General features: G+C 48.1%; 1 protein-coding gene across 1 annotated transcript in view; it reads left to right on the top strand.

Moving 5' to 3' along the window:
* Positions 1 to 7430: 7430 nt before the first annotated feature.
* WIPF3 (WAS/WASL interacting protein family member 3) overlaps positions 7431 to 27450 on the top strand; it is a 98625-nt gene continuing 78605 nt past the window's right edge. The window contains exons 1-3 of the mRNA XM_075557327.1: positions 7431 to 7449; positions 10864 to 11229; positions 11420 to 11562. Coding sequence (XP_075413442.1) covers positions 7431 to 7449; positions 10864 to 11229; positions 11420 to 11562 — 528 coding nt within the window. The remainder of the gene's footprint in view (positions 7450 to 10863; positions 11230 to 11419; positions 11563 to 27450) is intronic.

Raw genomic sequence — 27450 nt, 5'->3', positions numbered from 1 at the left:
TTCCTGCATTCATTGTCATTGCATGTGTTGTCTGAGTCTAAAGAGGGATTTATAGACTGGTATCAAACATATGGGCTAATTTCGGACTTATGGACTTGATCTGGACTGGGCTGGGATGTTTTCTTAATATACAATTACTCTTTGTTATAAAGCCTTTTCTTATACACATATGAGTGTATATGAGTCTCCATGGATTTGTTTTTCTAGTCTACCTGGACTAACACAGGGAGGGAAATTACAAATTTCCCCCCATCATGACCCCAGTTCTACCTGACAAATCCAGCTAGACCAGAGCATGTACACAGCTACAGATAAGAGCTCTTGACACACGGAATCCAGGGCAGATAAATCCCCCAGGAACAGTAATGGGAGCAGTGATATCATGAGGGTAGGGGGAAGATAGAGGGGAGAAGGGGGAGAAATGGGGAACCGGCTACAATGATCGACATATACCTCCCCCAGGGGGATGAACAACAGAATCATGGGTGAAGGGAGACAGTAGACTGTTTAAGATATGAAAATAATAATAATAATTTATAACTTATCAGGGGTCTTCGAGGGTGGGAGGGGGGAGAAAAAAGAGGAGCTAATACCAAGGGCTCAAGAAGAAAATATTTTGAAAATGATTATGGCAACACATGTACAAACATGCTTGATACTATGGATGTATGGATTGTTTTAAGAACTGTTTTTTAAGGTCCCAATAAAATGATTTATTGATTTTTAAATGAAGAAAATGTTCTAAAACAGATTTTGGTGATGATTGTACAACTCTTTTTGATGTGACTGAACTATTGTATGATATGTGAATTACATGCCAGTATTCGGTTGGGGAAAAACAAAAAGAATCATGCCTGGCACATGTATAATATATGCCTAATAAATGTCTGTGATCATTGTTAGTAAGAGTCCTGGTGGCATAGTGCTTTACACATTGGGCTCCTAACTGTGAGGTCACCAGTTCAAAACCACCACCAGCACTGCACGACAAAGATGTGGCTTTAGACCCCTGTAAAAACGGACAGTCTCAGAAACCCATAGGGGCGACCTGCCCAGTCCTATGGAATTGCTATGCATTACATCCACTTCATGGCAGTGAAACTTTGTTTACCACCACTAAAAGGCCTAGTGGCACGGGAGTTAGAGTGAAACGTTGGGCTGAAAATCCAGCAGTTCAAACTCATCAGCTACCTGGAGGAAGAAAGACGAGGTTATCTGTTCCTGTAAAGATTTATAGTCTTGGAAACCTTATGGGACGGTGCTGCTCTGTCCTATAGAATCACTATGCATCAGAACCAACTTCTCAACAGTGTTTTTCTGATGAAGAAGAAGATGATGATGATGATAGGGGAAAGATTTTAGCCAAGTTGTTTATTGTGCTCAAGGAACAAACGTCCAGGAGCCTTTCCCACCTGCTCACACCTTCAGTATTATGCAGATTTGGGATGGGAAGCCACACCTTGAAATCCCCAAACTGGGTCTCATATCCTTTGGCATCAGGGCCCGTTTCACGGCTCGTCTGTCATTCTTCCCGAGCCTGCTTCCAGGGTCAGTCCCTCCTCCATCTCCCCTCAGTGCTTCCTGACCACTTCGCTTGGACAGCCATGGGGTGGGATCCACACTTTAAGCCGATCAAGCTGCGCTTCGATTTATGCCCAGCTCTTCTCCTGTTTTCAAAATGTGGTCCTTATTCTCTCCAAGCTGTAGAGAAGTGGGAGGCAATACCATTGGACAAGCGGGAATCTATAGGACAAGGTCAGAGGTAAAATTAGCTGTGCTTTTCTGTCATTAAAAAGACAGTTTCATTTTGTTAAGGCTGGTAATTTGTATGTGTGTAGGGAACCCTGGTGTGGAACCTGCATCTGGTGACATGGTGGTTATGGACCGTGGCATGGTGGTTATGTAGGCCACTAACCTCAAGGTCAGGGGTTTGAAACCACCACGTCACTCCTTGGGAGAAAGACGAGGCTGTCTACTTCTATAAAAATGCTTTGGCCTTGGAAACACACGGGAGGGCCTACCCTGTCCTCCAGGGCCTCTGAATCAGAACAGACACAAGGGCATTGAGTTTAATGGGGGGGGGGGGGGTATCGAGCTGGGTCTGCAATAGCACCTGGCCATTACAATCATCTCCTTCCCAGGCTTTTCACTCTTGGATTCCCTCCATCCCACACTTTCCTCAGACCACCAAAGACCTCCTGTGCACATCAGAGGCTACGTCATCCTGCCTCATTCAAACTTGCCAATCAGGACGATACACAGTGCGCTCCCAACCCGAATCACCAGTCTCTACCCCACGGGTTTAATCTACTCACTCCACCCTCCTGTCGGGCTTCTCTGCTTTCCCTCCACTCTGGAGTAGCCTGAAAGTTTGCGCTTCCCAATATAGCCTTTCATGAGACCCATGCGCTCTCTTTTTCTACAGGAGTGGTTTGTTTGATTTTGAGAATTGACCACTGAAGGCCTGCCGCTGTCACCTGATTGACTCGCCTTTCAGAGAAAGGAATAGTCACCCCCCCCCCCTCCCCGTGTTGCGAGGAGCTGACAGCCTAAGGCCCTGCCCCAGAACAATCTGAATGAGGTCATCCGGGACGGCCATGAACGGCTGTACACAGTGTATCACTATCAGTCCCAAATGGCAAATTAGTTGGAGACTTGTCTATTCAACCTTGGGTTATAACTCTTTGTTTCAACAGTTGAAACATATGTGACCGTTGTTCAGAATTTCCCACCACTCTAGACAGAACTACATAATAAAGGGCTGGCTTGGAAAAGGCTGAGAAAGTGTGTGCTTGCTCATTCTATTGCCCCATTCCACACGGATCTGTGATTCCTCCCCATAGAGTGAAATAAAAGAATGTCAGGGACTTTCCTCACTAAGAGAAGCAGAAATTGGCCACCTTAGCTCCACCGTTACCCCTGAGCTACGGTCTTTCTGAAGTAGCGTTTTCTCTGGACAGGTGTGTAGAAGACTAGGTACTTTTTTGGTCATTAATCAACTAAATAGTCTTGAGTGCCTATTTACTATGTGACACCTGGTGCTGGTGTTACTGTCGTCAAGGACAAAGTCAAACCAGTAGTTAGGGATATCTACTTGCTCAAGTGCAAACGGGAAACCCAAAACAGTTCCCACCGAGTTGACTCAGGGCAATCTCGTGGGCATCAAAGTAGAACCATACTCCAGAGTTTCCCAGTGGTGGAGAGCGTGCCAGGCTTCTCTTCAGAGGCAACTTTGGGTGGGCTTGAACCTCCAAACTTTCAGTTAGCAGCCAAGTACATTAACTATTTGCGCCATCCCAAACCAACCAAACGAATGAACTAGCTGCAGTGGAGTTGATTCTGACTCATGATGATCTCATGTGTTACAGAGTAGAACTGCCCCATCGTGTTTTCTTGGCTGTAGATCACCGGGCCTTTCTCTTGTGGTACCATTGGGTGATGTGACAGGTTTGGGGTCAACCTGGCTCAGCCAGGATCCTCAGTAGTTTGGCAGTAAGGGCTTCCCCAGGATGTGATCTAACATAATCTTTTAAACTCCAGAGTGGTATCTTCTCTGCATAGCATACAGCTATGAGAAGATTCGGGTAGAGTGAAACCCCTTACCCAGTGTGGCAGTTACATAAGCTCCTGTCAAGTTATGAAGGGGTGGAGTCCAGCCTGGCAATCAGGTCACAGCTTGATGTCCTTATTTGGATGCTTGAAGGGGATAAATAGCTCACTGGAGGCCAGATACATGGTCTGCTACCTCCCTTTGAGACATTCCCGTTGACAAGCCACGTGGAGCTACACTGATGGAGCCAGAGCCCTGGAGCTGGAGAAGCCATGTGGAGACCCATGCCAGCACTGAGATACTTCCACCACCACTAGATCCACAAGACTTTCCACCCACTGGCCTGTGATCTTCCTGCATTCAGCATCATTGCCTGTACTGTGTGAATCTGAAGAGGAATTTAGTGGACATATGGGCTAATATCAAACTTACACTTGATCTGGACTGGGCTGGGATGTTTTCTCAATATACAATTGCTCTTATAGAGAACTCTTTCTTGTGCACATATGAGTGTCTCTGGATTTGTTTCTCTGGTCGACACAGACTAACACACCCAAGTTGTAACTTGATGATGTCTCCTTAGGTGTGTGGTCTGCCTCATATATACATAAACAGACATGATGTAGAATATGCGCCCTTCCCCCCTGCTATGTAGAACCTGCATTTGTCACATCTCACTCTGGTTCTTTGGACTTGAGCCAACAGAGCCTAATATCTGACCTGCCAATCCACCTCTGCATCTACCAGCTGCGATATTTCTGTTTCTTCCTTCTGTTTCTTACTCCTGCTTCCTGGTTGATCTGTCTGCTTCCTGGTTGATCTGTCTGCTTCCTGGTTCCCCAGCTCTGCAGCTACATGAGTGAGGAAAGCCTTCAGCTTAACATCCGGCACGCTGACTTGAACCAGATTGGACTTGACCACTTCTACCACTGTGTGAGCCCCTTCCTTGATGTCCACATCCATGGGTCACTGGCTTGGCTTCTGTGGAGAACCCAGCCTAACACGGGTGCTTCTGACTGCCAGCCTTTATGTTAACGGGCCCACCTCAAACCAAAAAGTCACTGCCAGCAACTCTATTTCAACCCATAGTGACCTGATACTGGGTTTCCAAGACGGAGGGAGAAAGATGAGGTTGTCTGCTCCTATAAAGGTCTACAATCATAGCCAGTTTAATTTCCAGCCTGGCGGTTAGCATCCCAACACGTGGTCACTATGCCGCCAGGGGTCCTCTAGAGAACCCTACAGCTTGCAAAGCTGTCAGCGTCTCTGTCATATTTTAACCCCTTCTCCTCTTCTAGATACGGCCCTATCTCTCTTGCCCTCTTTTAGTTAAGTTTTTTGGAAGAAACAAAAAGTACACCTTTAGCTCCCTTTGATAACTCAACCCACTGAAACCAAGATTCTGCTTGGCCTGCTGTGCTAAACTTGCGATTGAGTAAGGTAGCTGATGACTTCCCCATTGTCACAGGTAACGATACCCTCCCCCATTGTTAATGTTTGCCTCTGGAATGTGACCTCCATGCACACAACACTATTGGCCACATCCTGTCATGAATTCTTGCCCCTTGAATTTCGGTGCCCCACTCTCCTCAGCCTCTTTCCTTCCATGTCATCTCCTGTGTTCCCCCTCTCTCTAGACAAATCCCTCTGATACACCGACTGCAGTACTCTGTACTGTGTCTTCAATGAAACTGTGAGCTCCCCAGAGGCAGAGCTGTGAACTCATCTTTGCACCACCAGCACCAGTGCAATATCACATAGGATAGCTCATCTATAAATATTTGTGGCATTGAAGTAAACACAAACACGAAACACTTAAGAGCTCTGCAGCGCCTTTCGCTCGAGGATTGCAAAGTGTTACGCTGCAAATGTAAGCACACACATGTTTCTAAGAAGAACATTCGAAAGGTGAGCTCGTGCAAACATGCTTGGAGAGTTCTAGGCGAGGGGAGATTTTTGTTCTTTACCAGGTTACTGGATCCATCAGGAATTCATTAGGCTGTATGGAATCAAAAACCCAACCTCCATGGCTTAAACAAACAAAAAGCAACTAATCGCCATCCACTCATAGCCCCCCTATAGGAGGACTCAGTGGCGCTGCCCCTCTGGGAGTCCAGAACTGTAACTGTTCTTTCTCCCTCAGGGCAGCTGGTGGGTTCAAGCTGCTGAACTTGCACTTAGAAGCCCAATGTATAACCTTTACACCACCTGGGCTCCCACTGAAGCAGAGTGGTTGTTTTTCGGTTTTGTTTTTCCGACATGAATAGTCAAGTTGGCAGTTGGCTTTGCCACATGTGCCCAGCCATACCACATGGACTCTATTTTGCGCCCCCCCCCCCCCTGCCCAAATACATGAGCCTGTTGGCCTTGGGTTCATTATCTCTTGATTGTAACCTGATGGCTGCAGCACCAGTCATCTCATTTGCATTTAGGGAAAAGAGTAAGACAAGAAGGCCAGAGATGGAAAAAGCCGTTTCAGAAGATCCCCTGCCCATCAACAACAACTTCTTCTTCTTCTTCTTCTTCTTCTTCTTCTTCTTCTTCTTCTTCTTCTTCTTCTTCTTCTTCTTCTTCTTCTTCTTCTTCTTCTTCTTCTCCTCCTCCTCCTCCTCCTCCTCCTCCTCCTCCTCCTCCTCCTCCTCCTCCTCCTCCTCCTTCTTCTTCTTCTTCCTTAATCATTTTATTGGAGGCTCATACAACTCTTATCACAATCCATACATACATCAATTGTATAAAGTACATTTGTACATTCGTTGGCCTCATCATTCTCAAAACATTTGCTCTCCACTTAACCCCTGGCATCAGCTCCGCATTTTTCCCCTCCCTTCCCATTCCCCCCTCCCTTATGAACCCTTGATAATTTATAAATTATTATTTATTCATATCCAACACTGTCCAATGTCTTCCCTCACCCACTCTTCTGTTGTCCATCCCCCAGGGAGGAGGTCACATGTAGATCCTTCTAATCGGTTTCCCCTCTCTATCCCACTCTCTCTTCCCCCTCCCAGTGTCGTCACTCTCACCACTGGTCCTGAAGGGATCATCTGTCCTGGATTCCCTGTGTTCCCAGTTCCTATCTGTACCAGTGTACACCTTCTGGTCTAGCCAGATTCATAAGGTATAATTGGGATCATGACAGTGGGTGGAAGCATTTAGGAATTTGAGGAAAGTTGTATGTTTCTTCATTGCTACACTGTACCCTGACTGGCTTGTCTCCTCCCTGAGAACCTTATGTAAGGGTATGCCCAGTTGCCTACAGATGGGCTTTGGGTGCCCACTCCGCACTCTCCCACATTCACGATGACATGATTTTTTTGTTCTTTAATGCCTGATACCTCATCCCTTCAACACCTCGTGATCACACAGGCTGGTGTGCTTCTTCCACATGGACTTTGCTGCTTCTGAGCTAGATGGCCGCCTGTTTACCTTCAAGCCTTTAAGACCCTAGACGCTATATCTTTTGATAGCTGGGCTCAATCAGCTTTCTTCACCACATTTGCTTATGCACCTGCTTTGTCTTCAGCAGTCGTGTTGGGAAGGTGAGCATCATGGAATGCCAGCTTAATGGAACAAAGTATTCTTGCATGGAGGGAGTACTTGAGGGGAGGCTCAATGTCCATCTGCTACCTTAATACCAAATCTATAAATATATGCACATAAATCCATTTCCCCATCCTCATAAATATATTTACATATGTACATGCCTGTATTTAGACCCCTATAAATGCCCTTTGCCTCCTAGCTCTTTCCTCTATTTCCTTTTGACTCATTGCCAGAGCTGAGTCAATGGCTTCCTTAGCTGCAAGAGCGGCTGGAAAATGAGGAATGGGATCGATCGTCACAGTCATCTTGGACCACTCATGATCCTGAGGAAGAGAAGATGGATGGCTTGGCTATTGGTAAGGTCAATCACAGTGTCTGCCACTGAACAGAAGGACCCATCGGGAGTTTCCCGTGCTGCCCAGTAGTGATCTACACCCTGTCCGGCTGGCTAGGAGAGACGCCGTCTCTGATGCCCACAGAACTAAGACACTGCAGTAGTGCAATCACTAAAGCCACGTGCCACCCACTCCCTCAGGGCGGAGGGCCAGCTGCACAGCCCTGTTCCTCCAGCTGCACCCCCAAGGCTTCCTGAAGAGCCTCCTGTTCCTCACTGGCCAAGGCAGAGACTCTCCTCTGCAGCCAACTGCAAGCGCATCAGTCCACTGCCCATCCTCTGAGTGCACAGGAGGGGCTGTGGGAAGTAGTGAGAGGTGATGAGTCACTGCACTGGTGACAGAGGGGAAGGGAGGTGATGAGCTTTTGCACTAGGTGACAGGTGACCCCAACCCGTGACACTACTGCCTGATAGTCTCTCCCTCTGCAGCAATGGTGTCACCCCTCTGGCAGTGACCACCCTCCCACGCCCCTAACGATGTCACCACTCTGCAGGCAGAAATGCTTCTCGTGGACATGAGACAGTTGGACAACTCAATGTAAGGCCTTCTGGAGCTTTCAACACGAAATGTCCAGATTTTCCAAATGCTTTCTCAACTTGGCATCTCTCCATCCTTTCCCATTCGTGGCATTAAATTTTATTTACTTGTTTATCCAAGCTCATATCTGTTCCTTAAGATACACAGAAGGCATTCCATCCAACCAGGCCATGGCTGGGCTACTTGGCAGACGGTCTGTTACAACAACACCAAAACTCACTGCCATCGAGTCGATGCTGACTCATTTTGACCCTATAGGACAGGGTAGAACTGCCCTGGTGAGTTTCCAAAACTGTAACTGTTTAAGAGAGTAGATACCTCATCTTTCGCCCTCAGAGTGCTGGTGGTATCAAACTACTGACTTTGCAGCTGGCAGTCCAACTAGTAATGGGCCTGTAGGAATGTCTCCCTGATGATCTTGTCTTCCTTGAGTATTAGAACCCCAGGGTTCAATGAGGCCTGCCCTGGCTATCAGGCATTCAGGGGAGAGTGCCTGGGTAACGTTTCAGGTTTTTTATTTTTTAGGAGCAGCCATCAATGCAAAATGGCTCATGAATTTTAGGTTGGAGCAATATGGTTTCATGCCCACACCCTTTTATGATGTTTCTAAAGGAAGAATGGCAAGGAGGAGGAGCCCAGACCAACTGGTGGGAAGCAAATAGCTCACTGGATTCCACTGGCCACATATCACAGCCCTCTGCCCTGAAATCAGAATAGAAACCATGTTCTTGACCACACAGGAGGGAAAGAAATCAGGAGGGAATTATAAATCCTTGCTATAAATATAAGCCTACACAATGTCAAGCTAGACACAAGAGATATTAAGAAATCAGCTAGCAACCCCATGATCTGCAGCTGACGCAACCTTGCTTTGCTGACAGCTAAGAGGTCCTGAAACACCTTCTGGTGGAAATTAAAGACAAGCAATCAAAAGCTGTATTGTCCTGGGCCTCCACAGCCCTATTCAGTGCATGAAAGAGCAAAGATCTGAATCCACTTTGAGGACTAAGGTGTGCCTGTCTCAGGCGGTGGTTTTATCAATTCCCCAACTGCATGGGAAAGCTGGAGAATAACCAGTGCATTTGAGCTCTTGTGTTAGCCACGGATATTGAACATGCCATGGATCGCATGAGGTAGGAACACATCTGTTTGGGGGAAGTGCATGTTTACAAGCTGGGATGCTAAGACGTCATCTCACCTGTCGTTTGGACCCGGGACTAAGAGGTCTTGAGAGAAAGACACCAATCCTGGTAAAGCAGGGGGTCTGTGAAAAAGAGAAGACCCTCAACGAGTCTGATTCACATAATGGGCTTGAGAAGAACAATTGTGCAGATGGCCCAAAGCGGGAACAGTGTTTTATTCCGCTGCTCGTAGGGCTTCTCTGAGTCAGAACTGACTTGCACAGCACCAAACAAGACCTGCTTGGGTTCCATACTTTGGGAACCCAAACTCCCTGCTATGGAGTTCATTCCAACTCATAATGACCAGCGGCTGCAAAATCTGAACTGGGAGCGGGTCGTAGTCCATGTGTGTGCAGAGGATCCTCCGCTGGCCTTCACTAACTGCCCCCTCTCCCCTGAGTCCCATGCGCATTAGACAAGCATCTGCCTCACACTGAAGTTGGGTCTCTCTCTCTCTCTCTCTCTCTCTCTCTCTCTCTCTCTCTCTCGTCCCAGATCATCTCACACTCTCACTCCACATCCCAGAGGCCTGCAGAGTGCCTGGCTCCTGGTTGATCCTCAAACAGGGTAGGGCCAAGTCCCCTAGTATCTCCTTGGCTTCCCCACTATAAAAATGTGGGCATTCACATAACCACCACCACCACTGCCTCCTGGAGGACAAACAACAGAAACCATGGGGGAAGGGAGACAGTGATCGGTGTAAGATATGAAAGTAATAATAACTTATCATTTATCAAGGGGTCATGGGGGGCGGAGAAAGAGGAGCTGATACCAAGGGCTCAATGGAAAGTAAATGTCTAGAAAAGAATGGTGACAACATATGTAGAAATATCCTTGATACAATTGATGTGTGGATTGTGATAAGAATTTTAAGAGCCCCCAATAAAATGAACTTTTAATAAAAAATAAGAAAGAATGAGGGCATGAGAGAGAGGGAACAGTCACACACCCAGTGTCAGACACGAACTTTTTGCATCCTGCAGGTAACCTGACAATGTGGTATACATTTACTGGACACACAATTAAAATAAAATTCCCTGTCTCAATTTTCATTTTCAAACACAATCTACTCTCTAAGCTACTTTCCCAGGCTGCCTCTTCTCCAATGATTCATGTTAACCCTTCTCCCTGCCCATAGTCAAGGCCACCTCAGGAGCCTTGGTGGTGTAGTGGGTTACATTGGGCTGCTAACTTCAAGGTCAGCAGTTCAAAACCACTGGCCACTCCTCAGGAGAAAGGTGAGGCTTTTTACTGCCCTGTGAGTCTCAGAAACTCCCAGGGCAGTTCTCTTGTGAGATGCTCTGGGAAACCTCCCTTGGCCGCCCATTAATTAAGCGCTCTTCCTGTGGGCACTCAGGAGACCCCTGGGGCACCCATGGAGGGTCCGAATTGCGATTGATTTTACCTTTCTAGACCATGAACTCCGCGAGGGCAAAGGGCTTATCTTCTTGTTTTATGAGTCTCCACGGCTTAGCCCACCTCTGCGCTTGGCGTCAATTTATGAAGGAGGGCAGTGGCAATATTGGGCAAGAGTGTCGTCCGCACAGCCCCTGGTATGGGGGAATTCCTGGGGGCCCTACTGTCCCCGCAACTCAGAGTAGGGACTCTGTCCCCACTGAGAGCACTTGGCAGCTGGGACTCGCCTTCCGGGTTCCAGGGCGAGCGACCCCGCCCGTTCAGGACGCGTCCCTGCGCGGGGCGGTGGCGGCAGCTCCGGCTCCCTGGCAGGAGCTGGCGGAGCAGGTGGGGGCGGCGGCCCCGCCTCCACGTCCCGGCAGCACCAGAGCTGGCGGCCCGGGAGCTAGCGGGACGCACCGGGCGCAGCTCCGAGCGCGGCGCGGCGACCGCGGCGCCGCCTGGGGCACCGGCGCTGCCGGACGGAGCGCGGAGCCTGGAGCCCGGAGCCCGGAGCCCGGAGCCCGGAGGCGGCGGCGGCAGGGGGGACCTTGTCTGGAGCTCGCGTCCTGTTCGGCCCGGAGCCCGGAGCCCGGATCCCCGGCTCGGCCGGCCCGGCCAGCTGCAGGTAGCGCCTCCGCGCGCCGGTCGGCTCCGCGTCTTAGGGCGGGGAAGGCGGTGGTGGCAAGGCGGCCGCCAGGGCCCGTCCCGGGACAAAGTGGCACCGCGGGAGCGGGGGAGGGGTGCTGCGCTCGTGCCCACGACCGGGGGGTGGGGGTGGGGGTCTTCCCAGTCCGGGTTGCAGCCCTGACACTTAGTCGGGATCGGCGTGTTGCGCTGCCCAACCGCCTGCCACTCGCTCCCTTCCGCGCCGCGCAGCCACGGCTGGGCCAAAGGGGACCGCGGAGCGAACGAGGTCGCCACGGGGCTGTCCAGGGACTTCCCTGGACACCACTGTCCAGTAAGCAGCCCTGGGCGCCAAGGTCGCCGGGGCCTGGTCCTTCCAGACGCGCTTCCTTCTTCCCACATGGGTTCACCCCAAGAACAAAAGGCTGGGGTCTAGCTGAGGAGGGGGCGGTCGCAGGGCAGGGGAGGGGTAAAGAAAAGCTCCGAAATTGTAGAGCTGGAGGTGGTTTGCGGGTGCCTGAGCAGTCCCTGGCCAGGAAGCCAACCCCAGGCAAGTGAAATGACTTGTCTAAGGTCACATGGCTCTTGGTGACAGAGCTAAGTCCAAAGAGTAGGTCTCAGGACTGGCCACACAGTGCTCACCTCCCAGCTCCTGAGGTCAGCGGTGAGGTGATAATTTCTGCAATGTAGATCTGACCACAAATGGGCTTTAAGGGGGAAGATGACAGTGTCCCCACCCCACCCCCACCCCACCCCTGCACACTTGGGGGAGACAGCAGTGGCTTAGCAGGGTTGGGAGATCTGATCCCCGGGAGATCCCAGCCTGACCCAGCAAGCAGGCAGGCGGAGGCTAGGAGGAACAGTGCCTTCTTCTTGGGGCTTCTTGCCAGCCCCGTGGGTGTGCCCGCCCGCGGTGGGGGGCAGAGTAGAGATCGAGTGAGCGCTGCTCACTGGAAAGAAGTTCCGTAGCATAAGGCCAGGAGAGCTGTTTCCGCCCTCGCAGCCTGACAGGTCGAAGTTACAGCGTCCTGGGGACTCAGGGTGCTGCTTTACCACGACTTCATGGGACAGCAAAGTTAGTCTTGTCGCAGGAAGTTGGGCTGTCACTTGGTCTGGGCCTCCTTGGCAGTAAAATGGGGGCATTGTGTTCGGAAAGTTTGTGCTTCTGGCATCCAGAATCCTTTGCCACTTCAAAAGGAGGAGTGGGCGTGTGTTTCTTGGGGTCCGCACTAGGATTTTCATTGGGAGGCCTGCCTCCCATGGACACCTTAGTTAAGGCTGAGTGAATCCGTGAAGCTAGAAGTCAAAGGACAGGCTGGTCTCCAGCCGTGTACTGACCTGGACCATGGGCATGAGGTGCTGCAAACGCATACATCACCGCCCGCCGCCGCTCCCCATCTGCCCCCACCCCTGGCACACACACACACACACACACACACACACACACGCACTTAGATCTCAGAATTATGCACCTGAATGTGAAGGTCATTTCAGACCCATGCATAGCAAGTAGACTTGCATTCCACCCAGGCTGATCATGGCTGTGACCTTTCGAAAATAGATTGCCAGACCTTTTTTCCTAGGGGTATGTTGGAACCACCTGCCTTTCAATTAACAGTTGAGTTTGTAACCGCCTGTGTCACCCCAGGGACTTCTACACAGGTGTGCACCTGTAAAACTTAAGAAGATATGCATGTAAGATTTGTGCACCTAGCTTATATAACTTTCAGTTCCATAGAAAGACGAGAGAAATGTAATGTTCTTACCTACTTGCCGTGGAAACACATGGCTTAGGGTACTCTTGCAGCCAGTGTAACTTAGAGATGCCTTTAAAACCCGTGGGGCCAGAGGCAAACCCCTCAATGGTTGCTGGTTTGAACCACGCAGATGTGCCTCAGAAGAAAGGCCTGGCAACATGCTTCCAAAAGGTCGCAGGAGGGGAACTCTAGAGAGAACAATTCTGACGCACATGAGTTGTCATGAGTCAGAACGGACTTGACAGCATTTGTTTGTTTGTAAAAAAAAAAAAAAAAAACAAACCCACAAGAAAACCAAATCAGAGAAATGGACATGATGGGAAGGGAAGAGAGCGTTGAGGTGTCACGGAAAGTAGAAATGTAGAGAGCTTGTTTACAAAGCGGCTTGACCTGGGTACACTCCTCTGGTGTACACAACTCCTTACAGCATGTCCTATTGCGGTGGCTTTTCATTAAACAGATGAGACCATCAAAGTGCCCAGAGGCTCCGTGCCTTGCCCAGGGCAGCTGGTGGGAAAGAACCTGGGTACCCAGGCTTCTTTTCTATAGGAGGCCATCAGCATGTATTTATGGATCCGGTAGGGTGATCATCAAGGCTGGCTTCCTGCCAGGCTCCCTTTTGTTCCTTCCAGGAGTCTCTGCCGGGAGCCATTGTATCACAGGCGGAGCTTCGCCTGCAGCAGAAGGGCTGGAGGAAGTGTATGTGTCTAAGAACATACAGTTTTAGGAACAGCAGAGAGCCAGCTGGTCCCGCTTGGCAACGCTCTTTTGAGGAGATTTGTTGTTGGGCGACCGTAGAGTACAGGTTGTGATTGTGCAGGTACATGCACACACCCGGAGGATAAATCACTGAGAAGCAAGCGGAGAGGTCCAAAGGTGGTTAGCTCTGGAGGAGAACTGGTAGGATTTTCACCGGGGACCAGTCAGCGTTTCTCGCTTTCCAGAATTTATACATACATGGTTATTAAAGCTAAAAGAAGGGGGGGGGGGAACCTACAAAAATAACTCCACAGAAGGTAAGACATTTGTTTCCTAACAAACGTGTTATGAATCTGTGTTAGACTTGGTGCATGCGTACTTGAAATTTGGGGGTACGGTAACGTTACAGCTGGGATCATTGAGTAGCACAAAGAGGTAAGCACTGGGCTATCAGGCAAAAGGCTGGGGGCTCAGACCTGCTGGGCCACGCCTCTGAAGCAAGTCCTGGTGATTCAGTTTTGAAATGTGCTAGATGTGAAAGCCCTCCGGCGTCCAGCTCCTCTCTCACCCACACCGCACTGCCATGAGCTGGCACTGGCTTGACAGCAGAAGGCCCGAGAATATTACCCTCTTGGGTGGTCTTTCTTGCGATATTTGTCGGTCTGCCTACCATTCGGAAGTTGGACGGGAGGCCGTGGCAGCCAATTTCAAATGACAGAGAGGCGTCCATTGTGGTAGCACATTTGTCAGGTTGTTGGACTTAAAAACGTTTGGGGTCAGGACCCTGGGGTGAAATGGGGTAACTTCAGAGGCCCTCTGGGTGAGACTGTTCCGTCATGTGCCACCAAGCGTGATTGTGCATCACCAAGTTATCTTTAGGCAAGTTTTGCCTTGTCACCGTAGTCTCCCCGCCATCTGGCTGCTGGAATATTTAGAAAGGAATCATAATGTTTGACTGACTTTGCTGATAAGATGACAAAACAAGCTTGGAGAGGGAACTATTACATTGGAATTAGGGCTGGGAAGAAAGTGATTAACGACGTATTGAGCCACTGAACAAAACCGAAGGAAGAGACACAAAGTTCCCCAGCGGATGCTGAACAGGTGCTGCACATCTGTGTTCTCTCGGCTCCAGCCAATGGGCCCTAGAAACTCCCACTTTGCAACTCTGCTTGCGTCTTTCCCCAGACCTGTCCAAGCAGGCACCCGCTGGTGTGTGGCAGGCTGCGGCCTAACTCACTCTGAGGGGCACCAGGTCGTGAGCAGCAGTGACTGCCTGCAGCAGAGCACAAGTGGCAGGAGACTCCAGACAGTGTGGAGGGAGATTTCCAAGTGCGTTTTGAGGGCAGTTCAACTTGTGTGGGTGATGCAATCTGGAGATACTGAGTCTGGGGTTCAGCAAAGGGTCTCAGGCCTGCCTGTGGACATACGTTAGTGGGAACGCCTGTGGTTATCACGGGCCTCCCTCCCAACTGAAGTAGTAAACGGCCAGGCTTGGTTCTTGAGTTTCTAAATCCATGCGTCCCTGGGGGTGTGCACGTGTGTCCAAGTCAGGTGCCCAGGCTGCCATCACTCTGCAATGGGAACGGATAGCTATATTGCTCAGCCAGAGAGAGAGAGAGAGAGAGAGAGAGAGAGAGAGAAAGTCCTGATGCAGGCTACAAAAGGAACGGATCTTGGGAACATGCTGAGTGAAATAAGGCCGTCACAAAACAATAAGTGATGTATGACTCCATTTAAATGAAGCAGCTAGAGCAGGCACATGAATACAGAGCTAAGGCTATTAATAATTACCAGGGGCGGGTGAATGGGGGTGGGGGTGGTGAGGAGATGGAGAAACTTGCTACTTAAGAGACATGGAACTTCAGTGAAGGGTGATGAGAAAGGGGGACCGGTTCATGGTGCTGGTTGAACAACAGAGCGAATACCATTAATGGCACTAAATTATACATGTAAAGAATGTGGAAATGGCAACAAGTTTAGTTACATACATGTTGACCACACACACACACAAAACCCTGATCCCTAACATATATGGAGGAATTAAAGTACTTCGCTTAAACCAGTGGTTCTCAACCTCCATAATGCTGTGACCCTATAATACAGCTCCTCATGTTGTGGTGACCCCCAATCATAAAATTATTTTTGTTGATACTTCATAACTGTAATTTTGCTAATGTTATGAATCATAGTGTAAATATCTGATATGCAGGTTGTATTAGGTGACCCCTGTGAAAGGGTCATTTGACCCCCAAAGGGGTCGCCGCCCACAAGTTGAGAGCCACTGGGTTAAACACTCAGCTGCTAAGTAACTGAAAGGTTGGTAGTTTGGTAGGTTGGTAGTTTGAACCCACCAAGCATCCCACAGGACTAAGACCTGGTGACCTGCCCTCCTGAAGATTACAGTCTAGGACACCCCAAATCAAACATTAATTGCACAACCCAACCACATATCTGGGGCAGGTCTCTACTCTGTCCGATCCAGTCACCCTGAGTGGGAATTGACCTCAGGGCACAGGAGTAGAGCATGGAGCATGTACTGCATGGCAGGGACTAGGCTAAGACTATTACATGTATGAAGTCATCACAGCCGCCCAACACAAACCAAGTTCACTGTCATGGGGTCAATTCTGACTCACAGTGACCCATTGGACAGAGTAGAACTCACCTGTGAGTTTCTGGGGCTGCAATTCATTCAGGGAGTAGAATGCCTCATCTTTCTCGCATGAAGCACATGGTAGTTTCGAACCTCTAAAGGGTTAGCAGCCCAACATGTCATCCACCACGCCACCAGGGTTCTTTCAGCTCTAAGGACTGATTCCCATATCAAATGGGACACCAGGTGGGACTTGACTCCAGAGGCCAGGTGCTGAACTCCCAGTTGGTACTGCTTTGGGAATGATTCTGGTTGCTTGTTCTAGGTTCGCTTATCCATCCACTTCTTACCCCAGCATATCCTTGACCTACTGGTCCCTCCCTCACTGCCCCTGACCTCCTGAAGGGCAGATACCGTATGTCCTTCATGTCCATTCCCAGCACCTGACCAAGATTGAAACGTTTGGAAACCTAAAGGGGCAGTTCTCCTCTGTCCCGTAGGCCCCCGTGAGTTAGCATCGATTAGATGACAGGGAGTTTTTCTTGTGGTGCGAAGTCTGTACAATCTGAGAGAAGACACAGACGGAGACGACAAGCTGGACAATGCAGAGCCAGAGCACAGCTTGAGAAGAGAGCAAAAGAAGCAAGAACCCGGAGAGGGCACATCAGTGGAAGGTGTCAGAGAATTGAGAGTGTGGAAATGTACGGCGTCGCTGCAGTCTTCACAGATGCTTGAAGATCTACGTGTATTCTCCTTCAAATTACGCAGCAAACCTTTCAGAACACATTAGACTGTGTAGCAGTTGATGGATAATTCGTGTTAAATATATCAAAGGTGAGGTTGACTTCAAACTTCTTTATAAGAAAAATTCTAACTTTTCCTAAGAGTTTCTGTGCACAGGTAGAGAAATTGGGCCATCTTATAATAAGACTGGAACATTTTAATTTTAATAGAGGAGTTAGAACTCTGACAGACCCATTATAGGTTTCATAGCATTTGGCTCTCCATTGATTGCGCCAAACTCACCGCCAGTCAGTAGAGTATGAATCATAGCAACCCTGTAGGGCAGAGCGGACTTCTCCCGGGGGTTCTGAGGCTGTCAATCTTCGTGGGAGCGGACGGCCTCGTCTTTCTCTTAGAGAGTGGCTGCTGGACTCGAATAGCTGACCTTGTGGTTAGTCAACAAGCACACAACCCATTACACCATCCTGGTCCTTCTTTATTATACGGTAATTCTTATTAATGGCCTCTTTTCACAATAACAAATTAGAACTGCCTGCTATTTGGTTCCTAATAAAAATGGAGTGATATGTAGGGAAATGCCCAAATTCATGTAATGTGCACTGTTCAGCTCTATCTTTGGATCTGAGAACACCATGTGAAGTCTAGGTTGACCTAGAATTTAGTACCAACCGCTTTAAATAAAGCCAGCATGCACGTCTTCTCTCTCAGGCTAGCTAACGCGACATCAAAACACCTGACTTTCGATGGGCAAGCAGCCTGAAGAGTGGTGTATGGGCTGTGTTCTGTGTCTCAGAAGCTCGAGCTGATGGGGAGGAAACTGGAGCCCCTTTTTGGCTTCAGCAGGTTAAATATACCCGGAAATAAGTCTAAGAATTTAGACACCAGAATGCATGGTGGCCAGTGTTACTTTTGGATTATCTGTTGTTTCCCTTCTGCTTGCATGGCTCACCGGGCATAACTGTTTAAATGAGATGTGTCAGGCCTACAGGTTGCTCAGTCAGCTTATAAAATCAGAAGGCCTCTCTACCCCTTTTATGATTTCTTCTTCTTCTTCGAAGTTTGTGTAATTCATGCTCCCTGGGTTTCAATCTCGACTTCCTCACCTACTTGCTCCCTGACCTTGGTCAAATTATCTAATCTTCACCTGTAAAATGTGGCGAGAGGAGTCTTTTTCTTAGATGCAGAAAAAATAAGATGCCCGGCGCTTAATTCGGCCGTGTCTGATTGTTAACAAAATTCTCTAAGTTAAACTCAAACTCCCTGCCATCGAGCTGATTCCAACTCCTAGTGACCCCACCCGGCAGGATGGAACTGCTCACGCAGTGTCCAGAACCGTCACTTTTTAGGAAAGGAGACCGCTTCATTTTCCACCCACTCTCCTTAATAAATGAGCTGTTGTTCTTTTTGCTTTTGATTTTCCAAGGCTTTAAGAACACGTTTGCCTTCGATGTGTTTGTACCGGTCCCTGTCGCATAAAGTGTTTGAGGAATTTACAAAAATATGTAGTTAAAGCCACAAAATTAATAGGTGGGGGAAAATAGGACAAAGAGAACACAGATTAGAAAGTTAGATAAAAGCAGAGTAATTTAAAGAACGAGTCATCAAGTGCTGATTCTCTAGAGGAGCTCACTGTAAGGCAGTGGTTCTCAATCTTCCTGATGCCCCGACCCTTTCCTACAGTTCCTCATGTTGTGGTGACCCCCCCCAACCATAAAATGATTTTCGTTGCTACTTCATAGCTGTCATTTTGCTACTGTTATGAATCGTCATGTAAATATCTGATAGGCAGGATGTATGTTCATTGTTACACATTGAACATAATTGAAGCATAGTGATTAATCACAAAACAATATGCAATTATAGATTGTGAAATTTTTATTTCTAATTACGAATAAATGAAGTTTGTCTTGAAGCATGGTGTGGCATGCATGGGTAACAGTGTTCACGCCGGGTACGCGTAAGTGGGCGTATCTGCACGTGGCCAGACCTGCCTGGAGACGGATAGAGGAGCGGTGTCTTGGGTCCTAAGACTATTGGAAATATGTGTTTTCCAATGGTCTTAGGCGACCCCGATGAAAGGGTCGTTTGATGCCCCCCCCCCCCGGGGTCAGGACCCACAGGTTGAGGACCGCTGCTGTCAGGGAAGGTGTGTGGTTTCCGAAGGTGGAATTCAACATTTGTCAGAGCTTCCTAGCAGCCAAACCAAAGAGGAACGAACACACACAAGGTTACATGATCCGCAGTGACCATGAGATAAAAACAGATCAGTTACACCGCTTTTCCTGGTCCTGAGACGTGGGTTACTGTGCTCCTGGCAAGTCCTCAAAACCGACGGTGTTACCATAGAGATCTACTTCAACACCATCCCTACACTTACTGCCATGGCGGCTCTGGGCTGGGGGCAAGGATTAGTGTTTCCTAGGGCTTTGTTAACTGCAGCTTTGGGGAGGGGACCCCAGGGCGCAGCTCAGTGACAACTCCCCCCAGAAGGACCACAGCATGGAGGTTCAGGGAGGTGACCTGGCCTGGGTCGATGCCGAATGCCAGCGTGACTAGGAAGGCATCTTTCCTTCTAAAGAGCCTTCTTTTCTTCTCTTTTTTGGGGGGTGGGGGCGGTGTTTCATAGAGAAATTTTATTAAGAATCTCCCCAATGGGGAGAAAGACAGACAGACAGACAGACATTCCTCTGCCAGTCTGCATGACTGACTCTCTGGTGCTTCTCTCTCTCCTTTCTTTCCAAAGATTCTATTTCTTGCGAGAGCCAGGGAATTGCGCCAGCTTGAAGACCATTGGTTCCGGCTGAAACTATTTAAATGAGCCAGATCCGTTTACCTCTTCCCCGGAGTCCACAGTGTATCGTTGTGCACATATGCTCATTAATGAATGATGGTGTGTTCATGAACTTTCTTAAAGCTGATAATCATAGAACCTTCCTTTAGCTGAAAATTATATTGTAATTTTATTTTTTTAAAAATAGAGGAAATCTAGTGCTCTATACTATCTATTAAGCACCCTACTGCTTTCTGGACATCTGGGTTAGTGAAAATAAATGAGCATATTTTAATAATTGAAATAATAGTCATATTTTTAATCTCTCTACATGTGTATATACATGTATATACATACACATATATGCATACACACACACATACACACACATGCCAAAACCACTGCCATCAAGTTAATTCACCCATGGCGACCCTACAGGGCAGGATAGAACTGCCCCTTTGGGTTTCTGAGACTATAGCTCTTTACCAGAGTAGAAAACCTCATCTTTCTTCCTAGGAGCAGCTGGTGGTTTCAAACTACTGACCTCGAGGTTAACAGTCTGATGTGTAACCACTATATCACCAGGGCGCCTATACACATATATGTGTACACGCATGTGTGTGTTTATAGACATGTCATATATATACACATGTATATATGCACCAAGCCAATATATACCATAGAGTATACATACATAGACGTGTGTATATACATACATATATAGAATATATCTACACCAAGCCAATATACACCATATAGAGAAAGCATATGCACCCAGCCAAACCCACTGCCACTCAGTTGATTTCAAAACAGAGTGACCCTCTAGGGCAAAGCAGAACTGCTCCTAGAATTTCCAAGACTACAGGTCTTCACAGTAGCAAACAGCCTCATCTTTCTCCATGAGGAGAGTGCAGAGCATGAGGTTAGCAGCCAATACCTAACCCACTAAGCCCTCGGGGCTCTGAGAGAGAGAAGGGGGGATGGTATTGAGAATGCCACTGGCACTATCAGCCATCTGACTGGCCTCCATGATTAGCCATGTCCCTGACCTAATGTGAAATCACAGAAGATGAATCAGTCATCTAACCCTGTGTGTAGCCTGTGGATCATTCCGTGCTACCTATATTTCCCACCTCTGGGGCTTGGGGGGAAATACTTATACCACTTTTAGTGCATGCTGCTATCTGGTGGTGGCCTGTCTACGCATGTGAATCTGAAGAAATTGGCTTATCCCACTATCTCAGAGCCAGAGACACCTTTGGGACACATATGTCCTCCTAATTATATAAAAATTTACATTGTCTAAAAATTTAAAAAATATATTCCAGATACCTTCCATTACTGAAAACCTATGGTTTCAACAACAACAACAAAAATACAAAGAAGAAAATAATGCCGTCTTGAAAGGATTCAAATGTTGTATCTCTTTAGTCTTCATAGGATTCACACTAGAAAATGAGACCCAATCACGGCTGCCTGTGTAAAGGTTCGTGAATCACCACCAGCAGCCCCGTTTGCCCAATTTCAGATCTAAATATCGATTTCCAAAGCCTTCCACAACTCAGTACGTTTCAGACTGAAGACGCCCATCACTCTCCACCTCATATCCCCTGCTTTCTTCATTTCACACGAGGGCTTGTCTTGGGCTTGTCCCTCCTCCCACTGCCGACATCCACTCTAACTTCCTGCCTAGAACCTACCTTTTGAACTTGGCTTCCCTTCGCTCTCCCACTGTTGTCATTCTAACCCCAATAAATACCCATCCTCACTCATGGGCCTCTCCAGAGTGGTCTACCTATTTGCTCTTTCTGCTCCCTGAAATTCATTCTGCATGCACGGACCCGGGAGGCTATGCTAAAGCACAGACATACACTATCTTTCCTCCTTCCAACAGCCTACAAAACAAAGCCACAGTGGGTTGTGCTCACCCACCTCCCCCCCTCAGTCTCTCAGCGCCTGGCTCACGGTTGTTGTTCTTAGGGTCTTTGCTTGTTCATGGCTCACAGAGACAATTAATTTCCTTTCCTTCCATGTTTCCAAAGGGTTTTTATTTCTATTAATGTGTGTGTGTGTGTGTCCCTGGAGTCTGTTTCGCCTGATATTACTAATGCTGAACAGTTGTCATTTTCTTAAAAAACACTTTATTGTGATTTAATTCACATACCATAAACATACCCTTTTATAGTACACAGTTCACTGTTTTAAAAATAGTTATAGCTGTGCTGTCTCCACCACTATCTAATTCTAAGAACATTTCATAAACCTCCAAAGAAACTTTGAGCCCATTAGCATTTACCCCCAATTTCCCCTGCCGCATTGGAAACCGCTGATCGACTTCCTGTTCTATGAACTTGCCTACTCCAAGCATTTCCTATAAGGGGTCGGACCATAGGTGGTCTTTTGTGAAGGGCTTCTTTGACTTAGCATGCTAGTTTCAAGGTTGGTAAGGACATGGCACGTCTCAGTCCTTCCTGCCTTTTTATGGCAGAGTACTATGTCACTGAATGGAGGCACCACATGTGATTTAATCCGTTCATTAGGTGATGGAATTGGGGCTGTTCCACCTTTTGGGTATCCTGACTACAGCTGCTGTGGACTTTTGTGTACACATGTTTGTGTGTGTGGACATATGTTTGCATGGCTCTTTGGCAAATACATCAGAGCTGACTTGCTAAGTCACATGATGACCTATGTGTATCTCTTTGAGGAATCGTGAACCTTTACATATCTTTCTCCCCCTGAGCAGCAGGGGCCTCTAACCATTGACCTATGGGTTAGTGGCCGAGTGTTTAACCACTGTTCCATCAAGGTTCTGACACTCAGCACATAACTAAACCCATGAAGTCCCATGCACAGCACCTTCAAGGACCTCACAGACTTGCTCCTCATGGTGTCCGGGACCAGCAGCAAGCCTGTTCAGGAGTAGATAGCCCCATCTTTCCCCCAAGAAATGGCTGGTGGGTTTGAGTCACCAACATTGTGGCTAATAGTCTAACACTTAATGGACATCACCCGTCACACAGTAGGTACACAGTTGTCCATTATGTTACGTGGTAGTACATGGTGACTGTCATAAATTATGGTGTGTGAGTGATAATATTTATCTGTATATTTATTTATACATCATACATTTATTCAATATCTACTATTTATGTGTATAGTTTTGCTCAGCGTCCAAGGAGAGACCCATGGAAGAGGGTCAGTAAATGTTTGCTATATGCATCATCGACACAGCCCAATGAGCTTGTGAAAGATCTGGTTTGGGCTTAGGCGGCCTGTCCAGCCTGCAGGCCGTATGAGGCCCATGACAGCACCAGTACCAGCTAATAGCACAAAAGAGAAGCAGTGCTAGTGATCTTATTCCAAAACGCGAACCAAACTCGCTGCTGTCTAGTCAATGCCGACCCACAGCGCCCCTACAGGACAGAGTAGCACTGTCACCGTGGGTGGGTTTCTGAGGCTCTTACTCTTTACAGGAGTAAAAAGCACCGTCTTGCTCCCATGGAGTGGCTCACGGTTTCAAACTGCTGACCTTGTGGTTAGCAACCCAACACACAACCATTAACCCACCAGGGCCCTTTAGGGGTGAGCCAACAAAATGTTTGACCAAATATAACAGGCCAATTGTTAAGATGATCATTTTGTATGGCCCGAGAATAGGATTATAAATAGCTGGCAGGCCCTTAGCAGGAAAAACAGGTGCACCACTTCCGGTCTAGTGAGAAGGCAGACAAACTCGGAATCACACTCACTTGCATTTGGTCCATTGCTGTCACTTCCCAACAATGCGAGCGCGGACTAGTCACTTTCGAGCCTTCGTTTCCCATTGGAGTAAAATACTGCCTGCGAGGCCGGTCCTTTGGGGGATGAATAAGGACTTTGTAGCAATCAGAAGTGCCAGCGAGGGAATACACTCGGTTTGCGTGAAGTGCTGTTTCTGCTACTGAACTCTCTACCGAAACGCTTTCCCAACCACGCCCAACAGAGACTACAGCGATAGTGAAAAAAGAAACGGGCCCTTCCCCGGGTATCTGACATCGGTTATGACTGCCCTAGTAGCGTGAGTGAGAGGCACTTTCCTTCTCATTTGGGACAATCAAGTCAACGGCCCAGCGGCTGCCTCTTACTTCCTTTGAGTGACATGGGCTTTTGAGTCTCTAGTCTTCCTTGGATCCCTGGTGTCATCGTGGTTACATGTTGGGCCCGTACTACAGGGTCAGTAGTTTGAAACCACCAGTGGCTCCTCAGGAGACCAATGAGGCTTCCGACTCGTGTAAAGAGTGACAGTCTCAGAAACCCTCTGTGGTAGTTCTACTCTGCCCCCTAGGGTCGCTAGGAGTTGGAATGGACTTGATGACAATGAATTTAGTTTGGCTCAGTTTGGAGTTTCTCTTAGAGTAGTTACTTATTCTCACTTTCTTTAGAATTTTCGAAGGGAGTATTTTTCCCTTCTCCAACAATTCAGAGGGGGAAAAAAATAAAGTAGCTTCAGAAACAGGTAAGAAAACCAAGCAAACAAGATTTGAATTGAATCTGAAACTCACTTTCCTCGCATTTTGACAGTTTTTGGCATGGTTTTATTTTATGATTTGTCTGGTTTCTACCCAAACGTGTTTTAAGAATATTTCTGTAAGCTTCTAGGATGGGACGATCAGCAGAGGCGTGGCAGCAGCTCCTGATGGCGTGCTGTCCTGCTGTGGAGAGCAACACACATCCACAGCTGTGCAGCCGGTCACTCTCTTTGAGCCAGTCACCGTTGTTTCTGACTCGGTGGATCAAGAGACTTTGTTGCCATGCAGTGTGCAGACCACCCTTGTGTTCTAGAAGGGAGATTAAGTTTCTAGCGGGGTGTGGACCGTAAATGTTTCTATCTTGGTTATGGTTCTGATGCACCCACATTTTAAAAATCTGGTTTCTCTTGGTCAACCACGACTGACCCTGAACTTTTGCCTGGAAGTCTGCACAGGCTAGCACAGTAAAGCCCATTGTCCGCTATCAAGTCTCTTCTTTCTTTCCTTATGGAAAACAATTTGTTGTGTTGTTTTGGGCTGCTGAAAACACACAGAGCACACCCCAGGTGAATGGTTTCATGTCTAATCCATTGACACCAATTCCAGTCTCGCAGCCGTTGTCATCCATTCCTGAATCATTCCTCCCCATTAACATAAATTCACTGTCCCCTAATGTTTCTTACTGATGGAGGTCAGTGTGATCCCACGGAGCTAAGGGCCGTTCTTGGGCTAGGAAGGAGGTCCGTTCCTCGTGTGCAGGCACGTCAGAATAGGTGCACATGGTTCTTTCCCCTTCCACAAGTTCGAGAAAAGCTGGGGCCTTTGCAGCAAAGTACACGTTTCACGGGCAGCAAGTGAAGATGGTTGTGGTGGTTTTGTTGCTAATAAAGGTTGGTTCAGGGAGCCCTGGTGGCATTGTGGTTACGAGTTGGGCTTTGATCTGCAAGGTCAGCAGTTTGGACCCACTAGCCACTCTATGGGAGAAAGATGGGCGTTTCCACTCCCGTAAAGAGCTACAGTCTCAGAACCCACAGGGGCAGTTCTTCTTTGTCCTATGGGGTCGCTGTGGGTCAGAGCTGCCTCTATGGCAGTGGGTTTGAGAGGGGGTGGTCCAGCCTTCCAGAGTGAGGGCAAATGTACGTAGCAATAGAGGCTAAGTGCAAGTCCTCCTCAAGTTGGATGTCTGTAACCGCGGCCGGCCCTAGGATTCTACAAGAGCACACTGCTCAAAGAGGACATGCTTTACGAACTAAGCTGAATGATCGCTCTCTTTCAAGAAGATTGCAGGGATTCTTTTTGGTTTAAGGTTTAAAAGATGATCTCAGAGGAGTCGTTTCTGGGGTCCAGCTGCTCACCGTGACTACAGACCATCCGGATTTCAGGAGGATGGAAGTTTGTTCCCACATTTCCTCCACCTGTGGAGGGTTCTTCTGTAGCTTCTTTGATCAGAAGGCCCAGGGATGGTAGCCAGGTGCCACCCAGTTCTTCGGAGAGGTCGTTGGTTCACACTCCAGCACAGTGTCTCCCAGTGTGGTGATACCTCCCCCTGGGAGCGCTAGAGCAATCAAGGAGGCCTGCAGAAGCAGAAACCTGCTCTTTCTCCTGGATTGTGGGCTACATTCGAGGACACAGGTTTTTTACTGCCAGGGGGCGCTGAGTAGGTATTTATTTATTTTCTGAAAGGGAGGTGGGGCAGTAGGCCAAATAGGCTAGGGAAGCCCGGCTAGCAGCTGCTTACTTAGACCGACTCATCTCGACAATTTTAATGTTCCTTTGAGCCATGGCATTTACCTCTCAAATGTAGAGACGTCTCCGACTAAAGATAACACAAAGGCATTTAAAGAGACGGCCCTTCCAAAATGTTCCCAGTAACGAAGTGGGCAAGACAGAATGTATCCTTTGTCTTCTCAAAGAAGTGACAGTGGCTGGGGACTGGACAGTGTTTCATTCTGGTACACACAAGGTCAGTATGAATCAGAGCTGACCCATCGACAGCTGAGCACAACAAGGTGATTACTAGCTCATTCGGAGAGGCGCATTGAACTTTTCTAAAATGCTGCTACCGAGGTATGTCTCCATCTTTGGCTTGAGCAGCTATCCCAACCCTTGGGAGACTGCCAGAGACAGAGATTTCTTTCTAGTTACCCCATACTTTGCTCTTTCTCATTTAACACGCAGACAGCCTTGAAACAGTCAAATATTTAAGACTTGGTTTCCCTGTTTAAATCTTTGAGGAGTCTATGGTCTAGTGAAGGGAGAGGCACAGCGTGGCAGTTATATAATCTCCTGTCAATGTGAGCAACAGGGGTGGAGTCTAGTCTGTCCATCAGGCCATAGCCAATGAGGCCTCTGTCTGGGCCTGGCCTTCTCCTGAGGATGCTGGGCACTCCTATCCTCTCTGGAGGCAGGACACATACTCTCCCTGGGAGACATTCCTGCTGACAAGCCACATGGAGCTAAGCTGATAGAACCAGAGCCCTGGAGCTGGAGGATCTACGTGGAGACCCATGCCAGCACTGAGATGCTTCCACTGCCACTGGATCCACAGGACTTTCCATCCACTGGCATGTGATTTTCCTGTGTTCTGCATTATTGCATGGATGGATGACTCTGAAGAGGAAGTTATAGACTAGTATTGGACATATGGGATAATATAGGATTTATAGACTTGATCTGGACTGGGCCAGATGTTTTCTTAATATACAATTACACTTTGATATAAAACTCTCTCTTACACACATATGAGTGTCTCTGGATTTGTTTCTCTAGTCAACCCGGACTAACACAAACAGGTATGAGAAAAGAAGATGGCCAGAGTGCCTGCTGCCATCCCAGAAGGGTGACAGAGTATTGCCCAAGGCAGGTAAAAAAATGTGTGCAGAGAAGCTGCCACCTGAGTGGGCTGTTAAAGGATTAGCAAGCAATGCTCAGAGGGAAACGTATCAGGCTGAATCCCATGCACAAAGACATGGACGTCTGAAGAAGCAATTTGTAAGAAAATGTGCAAAGTGTGGTATGGGTAATGTATAGAACAGAGTGGATGGTGATTTGCTTCTGTATCACTGAGTGTGAGAGTCTGTGTTAATAGAGGAGAGGGACCACATCCCCTAAGGAGTGAGACCTGCTAGTCAGTGTATCACACTTG

The sequence above is a fragment of the Tenrec ecaudatus genome, chromosome 9, assembly GCF_050624435.1.
Source record: "Tenrec ecaudatus isolate mTenEca1 chromosome 9, mTenEca1.hap1, whole genome shotgun sequence".
Classification (NCBI taxonomy): domain Eukaryota; kingdom Metazoa; phylum Chordata; class Mammalia; order Afrosoricida; family Tenrecidae; genus Tenrec; species Tenrec ecaudatus.
Note: the sequence above shows the minus strand (reverse complement) of the source record. Positions and strands in the feature narration are given on the sequence as shown.